General features: G+C 57.5%; 1 protein-coding gene across 1 annotated transcript; it reads left to right on the top strand.

The window, feature by feature from the left end:
- Positions 1–4,953: 4,953 nt before the first annotated feature.
- On the top strand, positions 4,954–14,275 carry SPSB1 (splA/ryanodine receptor domain and SOCS box containing 1; the record flags this gene model as incomplete). Its single annotated transcript, XM_082865484.1, has 2 exons — positions 4,954–5,761; positions 14,148–14,275. The coding sequence occupies exons 1-2, from the start codon at positions 5,068–5,070 to the stop codon at positions 14,273–14,275; spliced, it is 822 nt and encodes a 273-aa protein (XP_082721610.1). The 5' UTR covers positions 4,954–5,067.
- Between the last annotated feature and the right edge of the window lie 10,179 nt (positions 14,276–24,454).

The following is a 24,454-nucleotide window of genomic DNA, read 5'->3' as shown; positions in this document are numbered from 1 at the left end:
TTGCAGCAACCTGTCCATGCAGCCTCAGGGACTGAGGACAGTGAGAACAGCGTCTTATTGGGGCGATCAGAGGTTGGGGGGCAGGACTTTGTCGTCTGAGGATTGGCTTGAGGCAGTTGTGAGGAGGAACGGGTGGATGTGATCTTAGGAACACGTAGCTAATGTGCAATGCTTTCTGGGAAAGAGCACTGCCGTCACAGCACTGAAAGGGAGTGGGGACCGCTGGCCACGGCACTGCCTGGACCTCCTCGCCTCCCTCCTGCTCTTTAGCCCTGATGCCACCTCAGCTGCTGGAGCTCTGAGTGTGCACACACGCGTGTGTGTATGTGTGTCTGCGTGTGACTGGTGGGGAGTGGCGGCAGCAACAAGGCCACCTCTGTCCTCCACTTCTCTCTTCCAGCCCCGCAGGGCAATACACGGCCACGCCCTCCGCCCCCTCTGTGGCTTTGCTTCTCCTGGGTGGGGATGAGGGCTGGGTCCTCCCACCTCCTGGGGACTCACCAAGGACCTGCTGAGCCAGCCCAGGCCCTGACACTCCTGTAGCAACTCTAGGCCCTGCAAAGCCTGGACATCCGCACTTGTGTCTCAGACGCAGGAAAGGGGGCTGGTCCCGGAGCCGGGGCCTGTACTGCTTCTCCCACTTCCTACCTGAAGTTTGCTGCCCACCGGGGACTCCCGCCTTGGCCCGGCATTAACAGGATCTGCATAGGCCAAAACAGCGTCTCCATCACTCGGCACTTTCGGATGGTGTAACCCACTTCCCCTCCCCCCTGCCCCCCCCCCCCGCCCGACTTTCATGTCCAGGTATTTTAACCAGAGTGTCAGCAGTTTTGCTTGGGTTTAGAACACGGATCAGTAAGCTATGGCCCCTGGGCCAAATCCAGTCCCACTGTTTTTATAAATAAAGTTTTATTGGAACATAGGCATGCCCATTCACTTACATATTGTCTAGAAAGCCTAGAATATTTACCATCTGGCTCCTTATTTGCTGGCCCCGGCTTGGAAGGGACCTTAAACTTGATCTGCTCTAGCTCAGCATTCCAAGCGCTTGGGTCTGGCCCAAAGACAGCGCCCATCTGTAGGACCAGGTATGGTGACCAAAAAGATGGCTAACAGTGATCTTCGTTCAGTGTACGGAGCACGGTCTAAAAATAAAAACAAAAAAGTGAAACTGCCAGTTTTCCAGGTCCTCTCTGGAACATCGTCTCAGCTGAGTCTTAGGTAAGCGTGGGACACCCATCTTACAGAGGAGCAAACTGAGGCTCAGAAAAGCTACGGACGAATCCTAGGCAGAGAAGGCCGAGGATTGGAAGCTGGGGGAGCAGGGCTGTTGGAGGAATGATGCAGAGTCAGGTGGTGAGGTTGGGGCGGAGCCTGGAAGGGAACGCCCTGCCAGGCTACAGTCCCCAAAAAGAGGGCTAGTGGATCTCTGCGGCCACATTTGGAAGTAGACGGAAAGCGGAGGGCAGCTGGATGGCTTTAGTGGCCTTGCGTGGCAAGGAGGTGGCTGTGTGTGGACAGCAGGAGGTGTTGGCCTGGACACAGGGTGGGGTTGGGCAGGTGACAGGTGAGTCAAGAGTGGCCCTAGGGTTGCCACAGTGATTGACCACCTAGGAGGTGACTCAGATGGCAGGACAGCCCAGGAACAGCAGAAGGGGTGGCTCACGTCCCTGGCTAGGCCTCAGGGTGCCCTTGTGTGGGAGTGGTCCCGAGATGCTGCAGGCATCTTTGCCTGCCCTCTCTGCCCCCTCTCCCCAGCCTCTTCCTCCCAGGGACCCCCCCCTGTGCTCAAGGTCACATGGTCCAGGGGCCAGAAGGGCTCCCCCGCTTGGATGGTTCCCAACATGGGGGGCCAGGAGGGTAGGAGCTTAACACAAGGGCCATGTAAGTAAACCTGCTTGGCAGCCAGGAGGTAGAATCTCAGGAAGGGAAGAGCTGGTGGAGCTGACCTGGACAGACAGCCGACAAGTCACTGTGAGGTTGCGTTGTCTTTTCCGACCCCTTGTTCTGAGGCTGGACTGACCTTGCTGCCACGAGATTCCTTTTTGCCTCCGTCTTGTGCTTTCCTGCTGCAGTGATCCCTGTGCAGGGCCCTTAGTCTGGCTCGGGGGTTGGCCGACTACCTGCTGGTCTGTTCTTGTAAATAAAGTTTTATTGGAACTCAGCCAGGCTCACTTACTTATGCATCGTCTGTGGCTGCTCTCGTGCTACAGGCAGAGTTGAGTAGTTGCACAGAGACTGTTGGGCCCACAAAGCCTAAAACGTTTACTAGCTAGCCCTTGACAGAGAGAGTTTACTGGTCGTGGTCCAGCTGAAGTAGGAGTTACATGTGTGCACAGACCCAGGTTTACTGGCCCATGAGCCCCTCTCTCGCTCTCTTCCCTTCTCGTCCCCCCCACCCCTTCAACCCTCCCCCCACAACCTCTGACTTGTCCCCAGCCTACTTGTTGTGGTCCTTCTCTGTTCCCACCCATTTCTCTCCAAGTATTTTAAATTAATGTGTTAGCAGGACTTCTCCCCACCACCTTCCCTTCACGCACAGCCCACCTGCCCCGGGTCTCCTCTTCCCCGACCCCCAGCCTCCCCATGACTCTTTCCACCTGTTCCCATGGGTCGTGGGTAAAGTGGGATCTTCAGTACCGTGAGATTCTGGGAGAGAGGTCCTTCCTGCTGTGAGGCCAGAGCCAGCCGACAGGACGGCGACAGACTGCTTCACTCCAGGAAGCGGTGAAATGAACTCTCTTCAGATATTAATCCCCTCTTTGTCCTCCGAGAGAGCTGAGCTGTGTCCCCACGGGGTCCTGCACAGAGAGGTTGCTGGGCACCAGCCAGAGCGGGTATCCAGACAGAGATGGGTGTGGGCGCTTCTGACTTTGAGATCTGCCTTGGGCCAGCTGTCCCCCGGCTCAGAAAGATGCTGTTGGGGAGGCGTGGAAGAGGGGGGTCAGGGAAGGCCAAGCAGCCAGTCTCTTCAGTTACCAGGACCGCGTTTCCACACCAAAACCCAGGCTCCCCGCATCCTGGTAATCAGGCCCCAGAGCCATGGGTGCTCGCTCAGCAGGGCCCTGGGGGGAGTCCTGGAGGTTTCCATGGCTCTTGAGAGTTGATGGGACTGAAAGCTTGAAACTGGGATTGTCCTGGGAGTTCTAGATCGTGAGGTCACCATATCCACAGAACTTTCCAGAACCAGGGTGGTCTCCCGGCCGCCGAGGGACCCCTCAGCTCTGTACAGCTTTGCAAACATTTGACACGAGGGGTCCCAGCCCCTCTCTGAAGCAGTGCCCACGAGGGAGCCTCTTGTTCCACACCACAAAGGGGAGGGCGAGAAGGGGGACCTGCCCACGGAGGTAAGGAGGTCCGGGCCAAGGGCTCCCACTCCGGTGTCTGCCGAGAGCCAGTCTCCAGGGGCCCTGGCCACCCTGAGGACGGTGTCTCACGGGGTCTCTTCCCAGCTGAGAGGAAGGCGTCTCCAGGGCAGCCAGAGACCAGACCGGCGTCCGGCCCCGCGCAGGTCCCGCCCCTCCTCCCGGCCCTGCTGGTGCCTGGGCGCCCGACAGGGAGGCCAGCGGTCCCAGGTTCCCAGATTTCCCGCAGCCGGTCCCTGCCCTCGCCCCCCGGCAGGCGCTCTGTCTTCTGCCACAGTGGGACAGCAACACGCCCGCTGCAGCCCCTACACTGGGCTCCTTTGTGTTCTCCTTGACCCAGGCACCATCGTGCTCCTCGGAACAAGTGGCCCTGGGATGCTTCTCCAGCAGGCGCCGATGGCCTCTCGCCCAGCTCCTCTGTATCCTCGTTTGGTCGTGTTTATGTAGCTAGGAGCCTGCCTGCTCCCTTGTCTGGTCAGTCCTGGGAGCCCATCCCCCCCAAACCAGGCAGCCAAGAGCCCCTTCTGCGGGCCGGGGGCGGGGGTGGGGTTCTGATGGTGGGAACTACCTTCTCTCTTGAGTGAGTCTCGGGAAACCCGGGTAGCTCGCGATTGTCCCTTCTCCAAGGCGGACACCGGGGACAGGCGTGGCAGGGATGGCCGGAGTCCTGCCCATCGCACGTTTCAGCCCCTCCCCCTGGTGCTGCCGAGACAGAGGACGACGGACGGATGCACTGAGATCTCTCCTCCAGCCCAAGGCTCCGATTTCCCTTAAAGAAGCCAAGGGATGGTGGAGCCAGGGCGGGAGTGAGGCATCTTGGAGTCGGACTTCCTCCCCAGATGGGCTGTGGGGACCCGAGGAGAAGTTGAAGAGTGTGGGCGGGAAGGGGTGGCCGTCTACGAGTTGGTCCAGAGCTACCGGGGCTGAGAGCCTTTGCGCCCACCCGACTCGGGGCCCGCTGGGGGGTTGCTGTGGCCTCAGGGACTGCTGACCAGGAGCTTTATGTGCACTGGGGTTCCCTTCCCTGGTGTGAACCGGCGGTACGTCTTCGGAGGCGGCTGTGCCGGAAGAGAGAGGGACCGGGAGGTGGAATCTCAAACAGTTTCTGCTGACACTCGGGGGTTCACCTTCCTTCCAAACAGCCGGCGCAGGGAGTAAGTGTCCCCTTGCTTCGATCAGGAGAGATGCCCACTGCACTGGGCTGATTTCGGCATCGGGCCACCTTGGCCTTCTGCCCTGAGAAACCGTGATGAGGTATTCGGTGAGCCTCGGGCTGGGCACCCGACACAGTTACAGGTGGTGCCCACCCGAAGTCCGCTTGTCCACGTAGACCGTCAGGTGGACGGCCTCCCTCCTTTATGCCAACCTAGCTGCGGGGACAGAAGGGAATTTCACTGTGTGCCGAGGCTCTGGCCTGCCCGGAATCCGGTATGATAGGAGCCCGGAAGGCAGACTGCTGGGACGTGCCGGCGTGACACGAACCGAGTTAGTTTCTCCCCTTCTCTCCGCATCTCCTGCTCACTTGGCCTCCTGTTTCTCCTTCCATCCACTAGGCAGTACCAGATGCTCCACACCGGGCAGAGGCCGCCTAGCAAACTCCCTTAGGAGTGCCGTCCAGGCCTGATTGGGAAACTGGAGAAGAGGCCCCGTGATTGATGAGTTTGCCTTGGGCGTTGGTGACCAGGTGAAACGGGAGGCCGACATGGGTCAGAAGGTCACTGGAGGTATCAAGACGGTGGACATGAGGGACCCCACGTACCGGCCCTTGAAGCAGGAGCTCCAGGGTCTGGACTACTGCAAGCCCACCCGCCTGGACCTGCTGCTGGACATGCCCCCCGTGTCCTACGACGTCCAGCTGCTCCACTCCTGGAACAACAATGACCGCTCGCTCAACGTCTTTGTGAAGGAGGACGACAAGCTGATCTTTCACCGGCATCCGGTGGCCCAGAGCACGGACGCCATCAGGGGCAAAGTCGGGTACACGCGTGGGCTGCACGTGTGGCAGATCACGTGGGCCATGAGGCAGCGCGGCACCCACGCCGTGGTGGGGGTGGCGACGGCAGACGCCCCCCTGCACTCCGTGGGGTACACGACACTCGTGGGGAATAACCACGAGTCCTGGGGCTGGGACTTGGGGCGCAACCGGCTCTACCATGACGGCAAAAACCAACCGAGCAAAACGTACCCAGCCTTTCTGGAGCCGGACGAGACGTTCATTGTCCCTGACTCCTTCCTCGTGGCCCTGGATATGGACGACGGGACCCTGAGCTTCATTGTGGATGGACAGTACATGGGAGTAGCTTTTCGGGGACTCAAGGGCAAAAAACTTTATCCCGTAGTGAGTGCCGTCTGGGGCCACTGTGAGATCCGCATGCGCTACTTGAATGGACTTGACCGTAAGTGTCCTCTGCTCTGTCTGAGGTGGCAGTGTCCCTGGACTCCCTGTGTCCCCTTTGGTCCTCGCTGGGCCCAGCTAGAAGTTTACAGTTGTTGAAATTTAAATGTCTTTAAGTAGACATCCCAGCATTCAGATCCTCAGAGGCGACTCTTGCCTACCTCTGGTTAAGCGAGGATTTCTAGCCAGAGTCTGCAGATTACATGGCAGCACCTTGTGGATGGATGGATGGATGGGTGGATACGTGGGTGGATGGATGGAAGGATGGATGGATGGATGGGTGGATGGGTGGATGGGTGGATGGATGGGTGGATGGGTGGATACGTGGGTGGGTGGGTGGATGGATGGATGGATGGATGGATGGATGGATGGATGAGTGGATGGATGAGTGGATGAGTGATTAAAGGAGTGAATGGATGGGTGGGTGGATGGATAGAAGGGTGGATGGATGGATGGATGGATGGATGGACGGATGGGTGGGTGGATGGATGGGTGGATGGATAGCTGGGTGGATGGGTGGATAGATGGATGGATGAGTGGATGGATGACTAAAGGACTGAATGGATGGGTAGGTGGATGGATAGAAGGATGGATGGATGGTTGGATGGATGGATGGATGGATGGATGGATGGATGGGTGGATGGATGACTAAAGGAGTGAATGGATGGGTGGGTGGATGGATAGAGAGGTGGATGGATGGATGGATGGGTGGATGGGTGGATGGATGGATGGATGGGTGGATGGATGGGTGGATGGATGACTAAAGGAGTGAATGGATGGGTAGATGGATGGATAGAAGGGTGGATGGATGGATGGATGGGTGGGTGGATGGATGGATGGATGGATGGATGGATGGATGGATGGATGGGTGGGTGGGTGGATGGATGGGTGGATGGATGGGTGGGTGGATGGATGGGTGGATGGATGACTAAAGGAGTGAATGGATGGGTGGGTGGATGGATAGAAGGGTGGATGGATGGATGGATGGGTGGATGGATGGATGGATGGTCTTTGATAAACATGGTTTGTTTCTGGTTGACCTGCCTCCAGGTTTGATCTGCAGCTGACCACATTCTAGCACAGTAACCAGCATATTATTGAGCTGGGTTTTGCAGCTTTGGGGCTATTAGGGCCTCTCACATAAATGAAAGCCAGTGGCCTCTCATTCATTAGACAGGTTTAGGATCTTTCCTGGTGCTGGAGCCTTCTGAGTGGGCTTCTTTGGGACACAGTCCCCCGCAGGGGGTTTGTTCAGTTATGATGTCAGGAGGCCTTTGGAGAGGAGAACGTGGATTAGAAACAGGCTGAATCAGCGGCAATTTCCACCTGTCCCTTTGGAAAAGGGAGTGGCCTTTCTCAGACCACGTGTGAAAATAGCCTACCTATGGCAGCACTGCCCTGGTTTGGGAAGCGGAGGGCTCTGTGGCTTTGTGGCTGGGAGCCCATGGTGGCAGGAGGCCCCAGTGTTCCAGAACTGTCCATACCCATGCTCAACCCTCACTCCTTCATGAGTCCCTTCTACCGTCTGCAGATCTCACCTTGGAAAGGGGGTGGGCTGGAAAGCTTCGTCCATCCATGCACTGACCTCTTTAAGGGGCGGATATGGCCTGGCACCTGAGATCTAACCCCACCTGCAGGCCAGGTGAGCCATGGGGGAGGCCGAGGGTCAGGAGCACAGATGCTTCCTCTGGTCTTGCAGCCTCCAAACCTTCAGGTTCCCCCACTCTTCCTCTTCCCCACTTTAGTCTTTGGAAGATACCAGAAAACATCCAGGGCCGTCAGTCAGAGCGAACTCTTAAAATGTTTCTCTTCGGAGGCCTCTGCCGTCCCTCTTTCCCTCGCTGCCACTCTCAGGCTTTGGCTGGGCGGTGACAGTGAGCCCACAGCCAGGCGGGGCATCGCCTCACCTGTGCAGCCTGCACCCTAGGTCCTGGGACTCCTGGCAGGGGTGGCTAGGTGGGCATCCAGCAGGTAACCTCTCTGAGGAAGTAACCTCAGACCTGGTCTAGGGAACCAGCAGGGCGAGTGCTGTGCGTCTTGTCTCTCCAGGTAACAGGGTAGAAGGTCCACAGCCACATCTGCCCCGTGTGGGGATGGGCAGGGATTGGAAGGCCCAGGACCTAGGGTCTCAGAGGACCCTGCCTGCAGCTCTGTCTGCCTTTTCCCAACAGAGAGTGACCGCGGCCCCAGGGAGTTTAATGCCCACTGTGTGCCGACAGATGGGTGAATCGTTGGGTCCGCTGCCTTGCTGCCAGGCCTCTGAGACTGTTGGCCTCTACAAGAACAGGGCAACCCTGTCCCCTCTGGAAACAAGTCCATCAGTGCTGGGGCTTCAACGGCTTCACTGTTTACATGCCCAGCTCCAAGGCAGAACACAGAGCCCGGAGCGGCTGGGAGGGGGCTGGGGCCTGTTCCCCCCGTGGCAAGTCAGGGCACGAGCAAGCAGAACTGCTCCCCTGCGGAGCCAGGGTGAGGCTCTGGAGGCCCAGTCCTGGAGGCCCAGACGGGCGTCATCAGTAGATGCCCTGTCAGCTCTGCATAAGATGGGAGGTCAGATGCTTTCGCAATTTTTCTTGTTTGGGAAACTTAAAAGGGGGTTGAGGGGGAGAGGAGTAGCATGGGCATGCACTACGAGAGGCTACCCCTGCGCTGGACCCGGGGGCAGGGGGGAACCGGAAGTGCCCAGAGGCTTGGGCCCCCTCGACAGTCTTGGTTACGGATGAGGACGCCCCTCTCTCCCCACCGTAATGCCAGGCAGTGCCGGGGCCCCCTTGGCTTCTCGCCTCCCCGCTCCTGGTCAGACATGAAAGAGCCCCAGTCTGCACTGCTGGCTGACTTTGGAGGATCCGGATGGGAAACCCCGTGAGGGTGGGGCCACTCAGGATGTTAGATCTCATGTCCTAGAAGGGTCACTCTGGCTCCTGTGTAGAAATGGACGGTAGGGGTGAGAGTGGCCGCCGGGAGGTCAGGGAGGAGCCGTGACGGTTGTCCAGGGGAGAGGTGTTGGGGGTGAGGGCCAGGGTGGGTGCCGTGGATGTGGGGAAGTGACACATCCTGGTGGCTCTGCGGGTCTGGAGACAGGGTCCAGGACATTGGTCAGTGGGGATGGAGCTGAAACCTGCAACCCCTGGATGAGGTCACCAAGGAGAGGAAGGAGGAGAGGGCCGTGGCCGAGCCCTGGGGCGCGTCACCAGGTGGACGATGGGGAAGGGGAGGTGGAGTAGCCGTGGGGCTGGAGGGGAGGGTAGTGTCCTGAGTACCCAGTGAGGCAAGGATACTTCAGTAAGGCCACAGTGACGCCAGATCAAGTACACTCACGGCCAAGACTTGTCCATCAGCTTTGGCAATGAGGTCATCACTGGTGACCTTGGCGAGGGGCGTCAGGATGGGGTGGGTCCAAAAGCCTGAGGGAGGGGCTGGTGTAGAGAGGAGAGGAGGGTGGTGTGGTCGTTTCCTGGGGCCCCAGGAACAGATGGCCGCCAGCTGGGGAGCTCAAAGCAACAGAAATGTGTTCTGTGCCGGTTCAGGTGTCCGAAACCAAGGCGTGGGCAGGGTCGGTTCCTTCTGAGGGCTCGGAGGGGAGTCCGGCCCACGCCAGCACGCCTTGGCTTGTGGACGCAGCGCTCAGTCTCTGCCTCTGTCATCCCGTGACCTCCTCTGTATCTGTCCTCTTCTTATAAGGACAGGGCCCGTCCTGCTCCAGTATGACCTCTGCTTAACCAATTACATCTGCAAGGACCCTGTTTCAAATAAGATCACATTCTGAGGTTCCAGATGGTCCTGAATTGGGGGGGGAGGGGCAGTGCTACTTCACCCACAGCACGTCCCCCTCCCTGTGCTACCACCTGCAGGGGAGACGAGACAGTGACAGACAGAGCCCAGCGCTCAGATGGTGGAGTGTCTGTGGAGTGAAGTCAGGGACACCCAAGTCCTCTGCCCAGGAGGGTTTGCTTAGCTTTCCACTGCAGCTGAGGAAGGAGGAATGTCAGGGTCCACCCAGGGGGAGCAGGCAGTGACAGACAGAAGGTCTGGCCAGATACATCTTCTTGGTGTCAGGCCTGGGCCGGGCTCTGCTCTCACAGTCTTGGGGGTGATTCTGACCTGTTAGTGCTCCCTGGGTTGTCTGGAAAGTCTGCTCTCTCCTTCCCCGCCCAGCCCCACCCCACCCCGGCCGCCAGGTCCTGACCTCAGCAGGGAGCAGCTGTTTGCAGAGCGGGTCAGCCGGAGTCACCAGAGGCCTGTGCCCGGCCCCCTCCCCTCCACCCCGCTGCTGCGCTGGGCATTTTGTCCTCCCAGCCCGCCTTCCCGGGACGCCAGGTGTACCCTCCCCCACAGAGTCTCTGCCCCAGTGCTGGGGCCATGGGCTGAGCTGGCCGAGGCCAGAGCAAAGGCAGCGTGTCCCTATGTGACCTCCACCACTGTCCAACCGCCTCTGATCACAGGCTACTGGTTCTGACTCTTTCTAGGGGCTCAAGGCTTCCAGGGCTAAGGCTGCAACCAGAGGGGCTGCTGTGTCACCTTGCTCTTTTCTGGGGTGAAGGGGCAGTGATGGTCATTGTAGGCGGGGGGACAGGGCCCAGCTTGGCCCCTAGGTCTGCCCACCACGCTCCCTGGAGATGCAAGAGGGAAAAGTCCTATTGCAAGCAACAGAGTGGCCATCACACAAGGGAGAGTCCCTGCCCCGTGGGTCCTCCCTCCTGCTGTTAATGGTGCCTCCCACTAAGGAAGCATTGCCCTGCAGTTCAGCATTTTCAAATTCTCCCTTTCTTTGGCTCCCAGATACATTTGGTGTGGTTTGTCATGATTGTGGGTTCAGGGAAGGCCCACCTCCGTTCCTGCTTTTTGCCTTGGTGACCTCCTCCTGTGGCCTCCCAGCCTCCTGGGATGCCCACACCTGACGCTGGCTCCTTCCTTCCCCCATTCCAGCTGGGCTCTGGGCGAGCTCCTCATCGGGGGGACTGATCACCCTGCCCTGCAGGGGCTTCCTTCTGGGGTGGGGGGGAGGTCACATGAGGACAGCGTGTTCTCAGAACTGGGCGTCAGAGAGCCAAGTGTGCCCACGTTACCTGACCGGGTGTCAGGCATCCTTCCCCAGTTGGCAAAGACAAGGGGTTGGTGTTTTCTTTTGCTTCTTTTTTGTAAAAACGCCTTGAGGTAAAGGGAAAATATACACAGGTCCCGGGATGGTCATCCTCCACCCACGACTTTCTAGAACACATTTCTGGAGCGTTTTCACGGCAAGCTGCTTGCAGGAGAGAGCATAGGGCCAGTCCCGGCAGCTGTGAAGGCGGCGGGCGGGAACGTTGCTGAACCGGGCACTTCCTGACTTGAGATGTTCATCCTTGACCTCACAGACCCGAAGTTCATTCACAGCCTGTGAACTGGACCTGGCGCCGGGCTCTGGGGCTCCGACTGGGTTGCAGTCTCTCGGAGAACCGAGAGGTGGCCCCGGCCGTGCGTGTTCAAACAGGCCACCAGGTGGCCGCTTCTCCTGGAGACATAGACGTGGGCGCGTGGCCTCGTGCAGTTGCTCAACCTTCTGCTCCCAGGAATAGCGCCGGCCTCGCTTCCTGGTCCCTGAGCACCACCCCTTCTCATTCATATAAACCATGCACAGGAGCGGGCACCTGGGCTTCCCAGAGGTGGGCGTGGCGGCCAGAGACCCCTCGCGCCTCCGCGGAAGAGCGGTGGGCACCGACCACGCGGATGGAGCCGGATGCAGAACCTGCAGCCCCCCAGGCGAAAGGACTGAGGTCGTCGGGGAGGCCTTCTGGGTCCTGTGAGCGACCAACCGAAATCTGTGGGACAGACGTTTTCCCTGGCACCGTGCCCATGTCCGCTTCTGTGGCCTCACGCGCGGTCTCTGCAATCAGACCATGACCCTGGCCATCGCTGTTTTGCCCTCCCGCAGGATCAGTGGCGGTGGGGTGGGAATGACCTGCTGTTTAGAAACGTTTCTTCCTGAGGGTGTTGGTAAGTTGACCCGAAACCCATTTAGCCAAGAGGTGGTGACGGGACCTCCCTCTCGGCCCTCCCTCCCCCAGCCCGGCCCCTCTGCCTCCCAGTGGGAGCTAAGCCACATCCTTGTGGGAGGGGGTGCCGGAGGAGGATGGAGGAGAGGAGCTGAACTTCCCCCCTCGATTGCTCAGAGGACCACTCACTCCTCAACCGCAGGTCCGGCCGAGAGCTGCTGTGAGGCGCCGCTGGCCTTTAGGAGCTCAGCCCGTAGGACTCCGGGGAGGCTTTGGTCCACATCCTTCATCTCCAGCTGGGGAAACTGAGGCCTGGGTGGAGGGAGCCATCTGCTCGAGGTCAGGCTGCTGTGCAGGGTGAAAGTGAGGGGCCAGATCTGGGGCCACCGAGGCAGGTCGAGGTCCAGTGAAGGAGACCCAAGTCTCTGCGGGCTGGCAGGTGGAAGGGTCCCAGCCCAGCCCACCAGGTCTGTGGAATCCTTGACCCACAAAGATGGAAGGTCATTTAGTTCATCCTCCTGCCTCCAGGGAAGGCCCCATTTCAAAGCTTTCCATGAAAAACATTTACTACTTCCATCCCGTCTCCTGTGACTGCGCATAGGAGATGAAGAGCCATCGTTTGTCTTCTTTTAAAGCCTGGAATTTAGTAAATGCACTATCAAGCCTAAGATGTATTCTTTTTTTTTTTCTTTTTTTTTGCGGTACGCGGACCTCTCACTGTTGTGGCCTCTCCCGTTGCGGAGCACAGGCTCCGGATGCGCAGGCTCAGCGGCCATGGCTCACGGGCCCAGCCGCTCCGCGGCATGTGGGATCCTCCCGGACCGGGGCACGAACCCGCGTCCCCTGCATCGGCAGGTGGACTCTCAACCACTGTGCCACCAGGGAAGCACTTTTTGTTTTTTTTAATGGCAGCTTTATTGCGATAGAATTCACATGCCCTACATTTCACCCATTAAGGCGCATGATGCAGTGGTCTACTGCATGCTCACGACTGCAGCCATTGCTGCAGGCCATCTTAGAATGCTTTCCTCACCCCAAACGGAGCCCCTACTCAGTTGCTCCCCGTTTCCCCCAACGCCCCCAGCCTTAGGATTTGGCCTTCAATCACCGAATTTTGATGATTTAATTTAATTTAATTTATTTATTTATGGCTGAGCCATGTGGCTTGCGGGATCTTAGTTCCCCGATCAGGGGTTGAACCCAAGCCCTCGGCGGTGAAAGCACCAAGTCCTAACCACTGGACCGCCAGGGAACTCCCAATAACTGAATGTTTAAATGTTATTTTTAATATTCTGAGACACACTGATGAATATTACAGAACTTGCGTCCACTTTTTATTGGTGGAATGGGATCTCAAGGGAAATGGTGGGGGGTTTCTCAGTTTTTCAGTCTGAGCTTTATTTTGTTCACAAAGGAGTTGGGGGAGACCGTGGATGAGGCCACATATGCCCTCATTTCACCTCTTTGCCTGTCCAGGACACCGTGGGGGGACCCCAGGCTGTTTCGGTGTGCTCACCTGTACGAGAGCTAGGAGGAGTCAGCTCCAAGAGGTCCAGGGTGAGCAGGGCCCACCATGCTCCCAGCAGCCTCCAGGGCCTTGGAGGCCATGACTTTCCGGTTCCTTCTGGAGCTGAGAATTTACCTGAGATGCGGGCTGCACGGAGCCTCTCTTGCAGGAAGCTAGGTCCCAGGCCCTCCGGGACACAAGGCCAGAGGTGCCCTTGCAGGCTGCAGCTAGAAGCCCTTCTCGAATCCGGATTCCTGAGGCAGCTCTGCCGTGCGCTGGGCCGAGACTGCTGGGATTTGGATCCCAGCCTGTAGCCCTGGCAATTCGGTCTCCTCTGTGCCTGAGCGCCCTCAGCTGTAAGAGGGACTGGAGAACAGCCCCCGTGAGCAGTTGGGTTAACACGACATGATTCCCCTCCTAAAGGTCCGCGTGGGGTCTGGTGCTGGGGGTACGTGCAGGGGAGAGTCCACCCTGTGTGTCCCGGATGGCCGTGCACCGAGGGGGCCTCTGGTTTGATGGGTTAGAGCAGGGACGGCCTGGCTTGGAATGCTTACTCCGCGTCCTACCAGCGGTGTGGCCCTGGGCAAGTTATTTGGATTCTGTCCCTCAGTTTCCTCATTGGCAAAATGGGGATGATGGTCATGGTATAACTCCCTGGGATTATCAAATCATTCATAATAAACCACTGTGAGGATTAGATGAGGGTTTACAAAGGGGCCGTCCAGTGAGTTCTCCGTGCTAGCAACTAATAATTCACTTAAAGTATAAAATGAGTTAATCTGGAGTCATCTCATCTGGGCGTTAAAACTAGTATTAACGATGCTATTGCTGTTGTCAGTGTTGTTTGTTCTAGAACCACCTAGAGCTGTGCTAACCCAGCGTCCTCTGTCTCTCCTCGGTCTCCGCAGCGGAGCCCCTGCCGCTCATGGATCTGTGCCGCCGCTCAGTGCGCCTGGCCCTGGGGAAGGAGCGCCTGGGTGAGATCCACGCGCTGCCACTGCCCGCCTCCCTCAAGGCCTACCTCCACTACCAGTGATGCCCCACCCGGGACCACCAGCACGGCTGCCCCCGGCCACCCCGGTGCCAACTCACTGAGCCACCGCCGTGCCCGCGCCCTGGACCGGCGTCTGCAGCATGGAAGTCCTGCCCTTCCTCTGCAGCCTCCCCGGCTGCCCCGCCGGACACGGACTGCTCTGGACACGGGCCCCTCTGTCCCCCTTCCGGACACTGGCAGAAGTTCCCCGCATGCCACCTCACAGCCCCTCCTGGGAAGAGGACACAGAGGATAAACTACACTGAGCTCCGATCTGCTCTCGGGGTGGCCTGGGTGCCCCCGCACCTGCCGGGTCCCATGGCGCCGAGAGCAGATCCCGGGGGTGCTAAGAGGTGCTTAGATGAGGGCCGGTGCCCGCCCAGCGGGGCAGCCGCGCCGGACGAAGCTCAGGACGTCAGGAGCTCACCGTGGCCACCGAGGCAGAAACCAAACCGGGACCTTCCCCAGGCACGTGAGCACCCAGCATTAGTCCTGGCTGTCGGTGCCCCCGTACCCTGTATTTATTCTTTTAACAATAACAAAAGCCATTTATTTATTCCACTTAGAAAGGACACCTTGTTCGGGTCACCTCTCTCTGGAGTGTTCTGTTGCTTTTCTTCCACCTGCCCCTCCCTGGGATGTGTGTGCCTCACCTGGCCTTTTCGCTGGGTCGTGTCTGTCGTGTGTCCCCACGTGGGCACAGGGGTGTCTTTGTCTGGGTCCCTTGACCTACAGTTTCCAGGGGGCTCTGCTCCGAGTGCCCGAGTGGGCCCCTGAGGGGGCATCAGCCTCACGTGCAATATGAGTGCCTTGGGGGAGCCGTCTGCACGGGCAGCGGCAGCTCGCCATATCTCTCCAGGCAGCCACCCATTGCTGGGGCTCATCCGTCTTTGCGCATGGTTTTCTTTCTTTAGTCTTCTGTGGGGTTTTTCGGTGTGGGTTGGGTTTTGTTTTCGCTTTCCTACCTGAGATTTGCCACGTGCATCCTCGGAAGCTCTAGCTTCCCTGAGGACCACCCGAACCGAGATGGGAGGATGAGTGACTCTCCATCCCCTGAGAGGCCGGGGGCAGGGCGGGGTGGGGGAGACCAGAGCGGAGTTGCGTGTCCTAGAAGCCAGTGCAGGTCTCCGCTTGGTGCTCCTGTCCGGGTTCATCATGGTGCCCCAGAGCCGCGAGGTGGGGCAGGGGGTCGGGGCGGACAGCCAGCAAGAGAGGGACGCACCCTCCCATGCACAGCTCCCCCATGTAGCAGACCCCAGCACCTGCCGGCACAGTCACCGCTTCTTATGTCTTGAAGTCGACTCTCTTAGAATCTGCCTTCTCATTTCTGTACAGGTACAGTAGATGACTTTATTTGTTTAAAATGTTTAATATATATGCATATATATTTGTCTGTAAGAATTGTGTTTTAAACAGCTGCTGTAGGGTACCTTTTAAAAAAAAAAGAAAAAAACGTCTTCCAGTGGAGTATATTTTTTAAAGCACAAAATTGGCGCCAAGACTGGGTGAGGAATGTAAATTACCCCCTTATTATTTGGAGGTTTTATGTCCCCCAGCGGGTGGGGGGAACCTAACCTGTTAGACTTTTAAAGATTTTCCTCACTCCTGTTTCGGGGTGGGTCATGTTCTGATGAATGTTACACACGAGAGGGTCTCACTTATACAGATCCCAGCCTTATCGCCTTGACCCAGCCGTCTCCCACGGACGCTGGGCAAATCACCGGGGTCCTTGCCATCTCTCTGCACCTCCCGCCCCCACAGCTCCCTGAATCTCGACCCCACCTTTCTTTCCTCTCAGCCCGGAGCCTTGTGGCCTGTACAGTTTTGAAACTCCCGTTCTATTTTATGATGGTTGATAATAGTCACCTAATAAAGGAAAGTTTATTAAAATACACAAACACTTCGGAATCCCTCTTTGTGCTTTGGGGGAAGGGAAAAGGGCGGGTCCATGGTTTTCACCAGATAATTGGGTGGTTCCCCCCGCCCGACCCCTTAGCAGAGGGTGGGATGCCAGCTGGAGCCCCAGATGGAGGAGAACGAGAATCCCAGAGGGGGGATCCTAGACCATCCCCATCCTTTTTCAGAAGTTTCTGAGCCTGCAGCTCAGAGTAAGGGAACTGCTGACCTAGTAGAAAGGATTCTGCACATGAGCGAGCGCCTCTGGCTTGCCGTTGAGTTGACTGGGCTTTTTGGAGCCCAGATGTGGGCTCGGAGCCCAAGCGCTGGGCACTCAGTGGGAGGAGCTGGTCCTTCATTCGTCTTTGTGTCCCCAGAGCCAAGTGCACAGGGATGCTGAGTGAACCCGTTCTGCCAGCTGCTGTGGGCAGAGTCCCCCCGCTCCACACCCCAGCAGAGAAGACAGGAAATTCCGGCTTAGAGGATTGGCGAGTGATAAGTGAAGAGTCAAGAGGTTTACTAGATATGATCCATGACTGGTTTCCAAAGAATTAACGAGCGCATTCAGCTCCCTGTGGGCACTTTAAATTCTAAAGGCGTGTCAGGATCTGGTGGTGCTGGGAAAAGTACCCTGGTCTGAGGGCCCAAGACCCCTGGCACCAAGGTCCCGTGTCCCTTTCTCTGAGAGCCTCCTGGCCAGCTTTCCTCAGGCCACCTGCGTCAGCCCCAGCTGGGAGGTGTTTTTTAAGATGCTCGTCTCAGTGCCCTGCCTGAGATGGACTGAATCAACATTTCTGGGGCCAGGCCCAGGAATGTGCAGTTTTCTCCAACTCCCCAAGTGACCTTGTCTAAGAGAGTTTGGAGACCACTTTTGGCCACCGTGTCAGCTCTGCCTCTGGAAAAGTTGCAGGGTGAAGGGAAATTCTTTCGGTGTGTGGCTGGGTTGGACCTGCGAGGAGCACGTGGCCTCCTGAGTCAGACCTGGGTCCCAGTGTTGCTGTGACCCTCACGAGCCGTGTGATCTGGGATGAGCCTCTGCAAAATGACGGTCACCGTAGTGCCCACCTTGGAGGAGGGGAAGCAAGAGCGCAATAAAGCTTTAGAATAGCCGGGCCTATTAACAAGCATGCGAACAAATGCCTTCCTAGCTCCTGCACTTCTGGAAAATGGCAGCTCCCGGATTGGACTTGGTCTCTGAGAATGAACCAAACATTCCTCAAGCAACCTCCTGACAAATACTCTTTCTTCCCAGGTAAAGTCTCCAGAGATCAAGGTGCGTATTGAGAAAAGGGACCCCTAGGTGCCTTCCCCACATGCAGTTGGAGGAAAAGCGGGCGGGGGGGCTGAAATTATTTTTAGATTGGAGTTCATGTCTGGGTTGGAACTCGGGCTTGCTTACGAGGGGATGGCAGGGGGAGGAGAAGGGGGAGGCAGGGGGGCAGGGCAGGGGGCGGCAGTAGACGCTCAGGGAAAATAAGGGCCTTTGTGCTGCCGGGAGACTTCTAGGGGAGCAGGGTTTTATGCTGAAGGGAGTGGTCTTAATAAAACCACCGTGCAGACTGGCCCATGTGGTTGTAATTAATACCCTGCCTTCGAGCAGGTAGCAGGCTTTCGGCTTTGCCATAGATGGCAAGAGCCCCCTCCTTCTGCCGTCCATCTCCCGCACATGGCTTCCCACTCGCCCGCCCTCCAGCTCCTCCGCGGCGAGACGAGGAATGTGGATTTACTGAACCATAAAGTATGCAGGGGGAGCTGGGGAGGGGGCCGAAGACAGAGCAATTAGTTCATGCTCCAGTCCAGACACCCAAACATGGTTGGAGGCCAGCTGCAAGGAATATTTGAAATAAATGAGCTGCCTGGGGCCAGGAGTTTGCTGTGTTTTCTGCGCGGGGCCATGGCAACCAGGGAGGAAATCATGAGCTAGGGATTGGGCTGTAGAATCAACAAATGATGTCCTGGCCTAGCAAGCAGGGAGGAAGCCGCTCAGGGCACGCTGAGGGTTTCTTGGGGTCCAGCTGCCGCCGGGCAGGACTGCCCGACCATCCTCCTGGAGTACTCGGCAAATCCTGTCCCAGCTTCGGCCCTCCGAGCCCTCCATGCGGCTCTGACTTTTCTTTTCTTTCTTTCTTTCTTTCTCTCTCTCTCTTTCTTTCTTTCTCTCTCTCTCTCTCTTCCTTTCCTTCTCTCTCTCTCTCTTTCTTTCTTTCTTTCTTTCTCTCTTTCTCTCCCTCTCTCTTTCTTTTCTTTCTTTCTTCTTTCTTTCTCTCTCTCTCTCTTTCTTTCTTTCTAAAAGAGAAAGCTAACGCTTCTCTGGAACTTTTCTTCCTGGGCCAGAGAACAGCTGCTGGTCTGATAATGCTATTCCTGGGCAGAGGGGATGTTCCTGCCAGAAAAGCCCAGGCCGAGGGCAGCTGGCTAGATGGAAGGTGGCACTGACCTTGCCCCGGGTCTGTCTTCCCACCCAGCCCAGCAGCAGCCTGTTGGGGTCTACTTTGTAAGCAGAAAAGGCAAAGGCCTCACGAATCCCTTCCCTGGCTCTTCTGAGGGTGGACCTTCCAGCCGCCCCTAAGAATGTGTTTTAGAGAAGCACAGGAGTAAGAAGACCTAGTCTGGGGACCTTAACTTGAAGTTCAAGTACCTCCTGCATCTGAATCACCAGGTGACCTTGGGGAGAAAGCAAACTCAGAAACTTTGATGCAGTAGGTGGAGCCTGGGAATCTGCATCTTGAAACACCCTGTAGCTGATTTTGAGACGTTGTCCCCTGGGGCCCCAGAGTCTCCTGCAGAGTTGGACCCATACAGAACCCCCTGCTGGTCCCCATTTCCTTCAGAGACCTGCAAGGGGCCGTGACCCAGAGAAGCTTGGCGAGCACTGGTGTGGGAGGTTCCATGGGATTCAGCTCCACCCACTGTCTCAGAGCGTGAGCAACAGGCCCAGAGAGCTCACGCAGGCGCAGAGGCCCTTGTCTCGGAGGAGTGAACGGAGTGGGTCCAAGGGGAAGCACCGGAGTGGGGGCGGGGAAACCTCAGGCCCGGGCTCTTGCCCCGAGCCGCGCTTTCCCCAGGGAAATCAGACCCCGGAAAGCTGAACCAGGAGCTGAGAGGCGCCATGGCCCTCGTGCCTTCCATCAGGGCTGGACACTCCGGAGATGCTCTCGCCTCCTTCCCACAAGCTCAGCGCCCACCCAGACCGGCGACCCCCCGGCCCGCCCCTGTCTCTTCACGGCATAGGGAGCAGACGTTCCGTTCCCCCTCCCACCTGCACCCCCAGGCCCCATCTTTTGAAAAATTTTCAACCAGAGCCCGTTTATGAAGTACCTTCCCAATGATTTCAGTTAAGCAAAGCCACCGTTGGGCTGCTGATGACTGCAGGTAGAGGGCTGGCATCAGGTGGCCAAAGTGGGACCAGGACGGAAAAGCAGGGAAGAAAGGGTGAGGGTTTTTTCAGCCAAAAAGCAAAGAACCTCACCTTCCTGCTGGTTCGCGTGTTGACAGGGGAAGGGCCTGGACTCCGGAGCCAGGACAGCCCGGGATTCATGCCCAGTTACCCTCCTTGCTGCCCGGAAGGGAACGAGAACCCCAGGAGCCTTGTTGTCCCCATCTGTGAAGTGAGAACAATACTTTCCTCCCGGGGGGGTCCACTGAGACACCGTGTGCTTAGGGCAGGGCACATCAGGGAACCTGGTACAAGGCATCCCTGCCTCTCCGCTTTCCAGCCGGCTCTTTTTAAAAATTGAGGTGAAATACACATAACATCAAATGCACCCTTTTAACGTACGTCTGTAAAAAACTTAGAGCACGGCCCTGCCCATAGTAAGTGGTCAGTAAAAGCAGCCGATGTGATTATTCACACACCGCCTGGGGCGCCCAGAGACTCCTGTCTGTGCTACAAAATCTCCTGAAGCCGCTGTCAGAAACGAGAGTTTCCCGGGAGGGCATCTTGCAGGGAAATTGCCTGGGCCTGGGAGCGCCTGTCCTCCTGGATGGAAATGAGGTCACTTCTCTAAAAACCAGTCTCATAATCAGGGCGGCAGGCTACCCAGCAGTTAAGAGCTGCGTGGTCTCGCTCACTGTCTCTGACCCCCAATGTCCACATTGTATTAGTGTTTGGAGGCTGCCACAGTGAGTTACCAGACACTGGGGGGTTTAAAACAACACACATTTATTCTTTTACAGTTCTGGAAGCCAGAAGTCTAAAATCAAGGTGTGGACAGAGCCGTGTTCCCTCTGGAGGCTCTCGGGGAGAAGCCTTCCTGCCTCTCCCAGCATCTGGTGGCTTCAGGCTTTCCCCGGCTTGCGGCTGCATCCCTCCAATCTCTGTCCCCGTTGTCACATGCCCTTCTCCCCTCTGTGTCTCCGTATCTATCTTATAAGGACAATTGTCCCTGGATTTAGAGCCCACCTGGATTATCCAGGATAAAATCATCTTCAGATCCTTAACTGGATGCCATCTAAGGCTCTTTTTCCAAAGAAAGTCACATTCACAGGTTCCAGGGTTGGGACGCAGACCTATCTTTCTACCATTCAACCGTCTACACACATCTCTAGAGCAGAGTTCATAATAATACCCACTCATAGGGTGACGATGTGGCTTTATGAAATGATGAAGGTGGTAAACAGCCCAGTGCCAGACCCGTGAGGGGTGCTTCCAAAAAGGCAAGAATTCCCAGTTATTAGCTACGGCACCATGGCCCTCCTGTCCCAGCCTCTGGTGGCCAGTCCCACGAGAGCAGATCTGCTCTGGAATTGATGGGCGTCTTCTATGAGGTAGGTGCCCAGGCTGTGTGTGGAAACCACAGCGGATGTGGAGAGAACTTGAAGCGTGACCACAGACAGAGGATGTGGCCCCTCTCTCTGGGTCTCCCTCTGAGTGGCTATAGTGAGCGGGTCGCAAGGTCTGGAAAGGCGTGGACATTGCTCAGGGGTCATCGGAAACCGAGCCAGGGATGGGAGGCCCGAGTGCCAAGTTCCCCGTGGGGTCTTACTGCCCACTTTCCTCCATCTTTCTCTGGGACGGGGTGGGTGGGGGGAGGCAGCTCGCATCCCTGCAGCCTCTCCAGCCAGGCCCCGCTTGTGCTGATCTGTACAAGGAAATGGAATGTGAACCCCGGGCTATTTAAAGAGCAAGAGAGACGGGGGCGAGGCTGGGACCGGGCCAAGCAGGGTGTCTCAGGTCGGCCCAGGGCTCCTCTTTGCACATGGTTTGATTTACTGGAGGGCTGCGAGCAACTCCAACTTCAGACAGAGAACTATTTGAAGCAGCTGCCAGATGTTGTGTCTGAGTTGGGTTTTTACAACTTGCTTACTGGTTAGCAGCCTGCCTCCCGCTGGAGTGCATCTCGCCCCAGCGGGTTCGGGGGCCCTGGCACTGGCCCACGGGCCTTTGTTCAGTGGCTTTGCCACTTCCCCCTGCGCAGCCCAGGCCTGCTCTTCCTCGAGTGAAGCGAGAGTGGGAGTCCGATTTCCAAAGCATCCAACCCACCTGGGGTGGCAGCGTGGCCCTGACTTCAGGGCATCCTGCAGGCACCCGAGGCTTGTGGAATGTTCCCCTGGTATAGGCAGGGTCTAAAACCAACCTCGAGACCCCAAGGACAGCTCTGCAGTGAGCGCCCCTTGGAGCAGGCCCTAGTGCCAGGGCTGTCCCCTGGGAGGCATGGACACAGACCTCACCCTTTCTTCCCTGCTTTTCCGTCCTGGTCCCACTTTGGCCACCTGATGCCAGCCTCTTCTAATGGAGCACAGAAGGCCACAGGGGACCGGGCCTGAGACCACAGTTCATTTTAGGGGGCTGGTTCTGAAAGGTTCCCAAACCTCTGGAAATCCCAGTGAACCAGGGAAGTTCCAGGGAGGCACCAGTAAGACCAACCTTTGGATGGAGGCCACCGTGTCAGGCCAGAGGCCAACCCCATCAAGCAGACCAAGATGTCCCGGCATGAGGCTGTTGGGGTCCACAGGACTCAGGGTTAGGGGGTGTTTCTCATCCCCTCTCCCCACCGAGGAGGCCTGTGGCGAGAGTCACGTGATCCAAGTGTTCACTTCCTGAGGCCACTTGGAATGATTTCTCCAAAGTCTGCTCTGGAGCAGAGCAGGCGACCAGGGACAAGGGAGGGGATGAGAGGTGGGGATCGGAGGAGGCGGGAGGGAGGGGGGCAGGGAGGGAGGCTGTGCAATTAATCTTGTTGCATGTGAAAGCACACTTGTGTCCGTCCAGGAATCCCGAAGGCCGCCAAAGTGGACAGAGTGTTCAGTCCCCTCCTGAACGCGCCAGAAATGTTTTGTCCACTGGGCAAGAAAACATCCTCTGCTAGCGCGCCCGTGTCTGGCTCGCCCTCCTCAAATGAAACGCCTCTGAGGACTGTGCTGGGAGGGGCGGGGTGGGGGGGTGGGTGATGGGATGCGGGGAAGGGGAAGCAGCTCGCCGGCCTGCCTCCCTGGGGTACAACGGGAGACTCCCCAGCCTGCCCGCCAGCCCTCAGGCACCCACCTCTGCACCACCCATTTGCAGCCCTGCTCGCTTTGAACTTCTGAATCTTCCAGAGAACCAGAGAGAGAAGGCGACCAGGGTGCCCTCTCCCAAGAGCCCGTGTGCCCAGTCCAGAAATGGTGGCAGAATTTAGGAAGTCCCCAGGCCTGCCCACCACAGCGTGAAGCCCGCGACAGTCCACAGACGCACAGAGAGACCCAGGCAAGGGGGCGGAAGGGCTGGGGTTTGGGATCTAGATTCAGAATATCAGTTGCCCACCCCGTGTCGCGCTCCTGTGGAGCCTCAATTTCCTCTCCTGTAAAGTGGGAACAATGATACCTTCTAGCCAAGCTCATGGTGTTGCAAAAATCAAACGAGGCCTGGGTGTGGGGCAAAGCCTGGAGAAGTTGCAAAGCCCAAGCATGCCCGAGGTCTGATTGTTGTAATATGTTTACAAGAAAGTGGGGAAAATAAGCATCTTAGATAAGCCTGCCCCTCCCAGAAAGCACCCGTCCTTCTGGTCCTATGGCTTCTCCTCATGTACCCTGCAGCCATCCCTGGAAGCTGGAGATCCCCTGTGAGTATACCCCACCAGCAGCTTCCTGGAAGGGTGAGCTGGGGTTGAACTGAAGCAGCAGCCTGCCCAGACTCACCTCTGGAGGACAGGCCCTTGAAGTCATCCTGGCCACCTAGGAGGGAGAAAAGCAACCTCTTCCTGCAGGAAGCCCTGTGGGAATGAGGAGAAGAGGTGCCACAGCCTTTGTTATCCCATTAGGCAAGCCCATCTTGACCCCTTGTCTGTGCCAGACACGTGGGGACACCAGGGATTCAGACTCAGAAAAACTTGGGAGATGGGGCTCTGCATCCAAGTGAGGCAGAGTGAGGAGCAATGGACTCCACCAGGTGATCAGGCCAAGGATGCCCTAGCAGGGTTTTGAAGGATGAATAGGAGTTTTCTGGGGGAAGGAGAATGAGTTCATTTGTGTAGGCTCCTCTGTAAAATAGGGATGGTGATAGGACCTGCCTCATTGAGTGGCTCTTTGTAAGGTACAGGATTCAGTTTCTGGCACACAGTGAGTGCCATTTAAGTGCTGGCTAGAAACAGTAATACTACTACTGCTAATAATAATAATGCTGTCTAAGCTCACAGCCTCTCTGCCTCCCACAGGCAGCCCCTTGAAGGAACCTTAAACCCAGAACTTCAGGAATCCGGGGTCCTTTTTTCTGCTTGCATTCAGAAGTTCTTCCAGCTTTGGGCAGCTCCTGGTGTAGGCTCTGGCTCTGAATTCCCCTGGGTGCTCCAGTCTCAAAACCCACCAGAGTCTATCCTCCTGAGAAGAGCCCAGGCTTATCTGTGTGGCTCCTTTGGTGTCTGGTTTGTCTGGGAGCATCACGGTGGCTGCGTGGAGCCCGCTCAGCGCCTTGCAGAGTGTCCCGGGAAGGGGGTCCTGTGCTCCCAGACCTCTTTTGAGCACAGTGACTGCTCCCTCGGGCACCGGGGCTGTCAGTGGGTCAGCCCCCAGGGATGTTGCTGCTGTACCTTGGGGTGTGTTCGGGGGAACAGGGCCCAGCATCCCCAGGTGAATTGAGGCTGCCTTTCCCCTAGAGTCGTTCCTGAGCGGGAGTCCAGGAGGAGCTGGGGTCTGCCTCTCCTGAGGGATGTGGGTTCAAAAAAGGACTTAGAGGGCTTCCCTGGAGGCGCAGTGGTTGAGAGTCCGCCTGCCGATGCAGGGGACACGGGTTCGTGCCCTGGTCTGGGAGGATCCCACATGCCGCGGAGCGGCTGGGCCCGTGAGCCATGGCCGCTGAGCCTGCGCGTCCGG

The sequence above is a fragment of the Leucopleurus acutus genome (assembly GCF_964270905.1).
Source record: "Leucopleurus acutus genome assembly, chromosome: 2".
In the NCBI taxonomy this organism is placed as follows: Eukaryota; Metazoa; Chordata; class Mammalia; order Artiodactyla; family Delphinidae; genus Leucopleurus; species Leucopleurus acutus.
The sequence above is the reverse complement of the archived record's forward strand: the minus strand, read 5'-3'. Positions and strand labels throughout refer to the sequence as shown.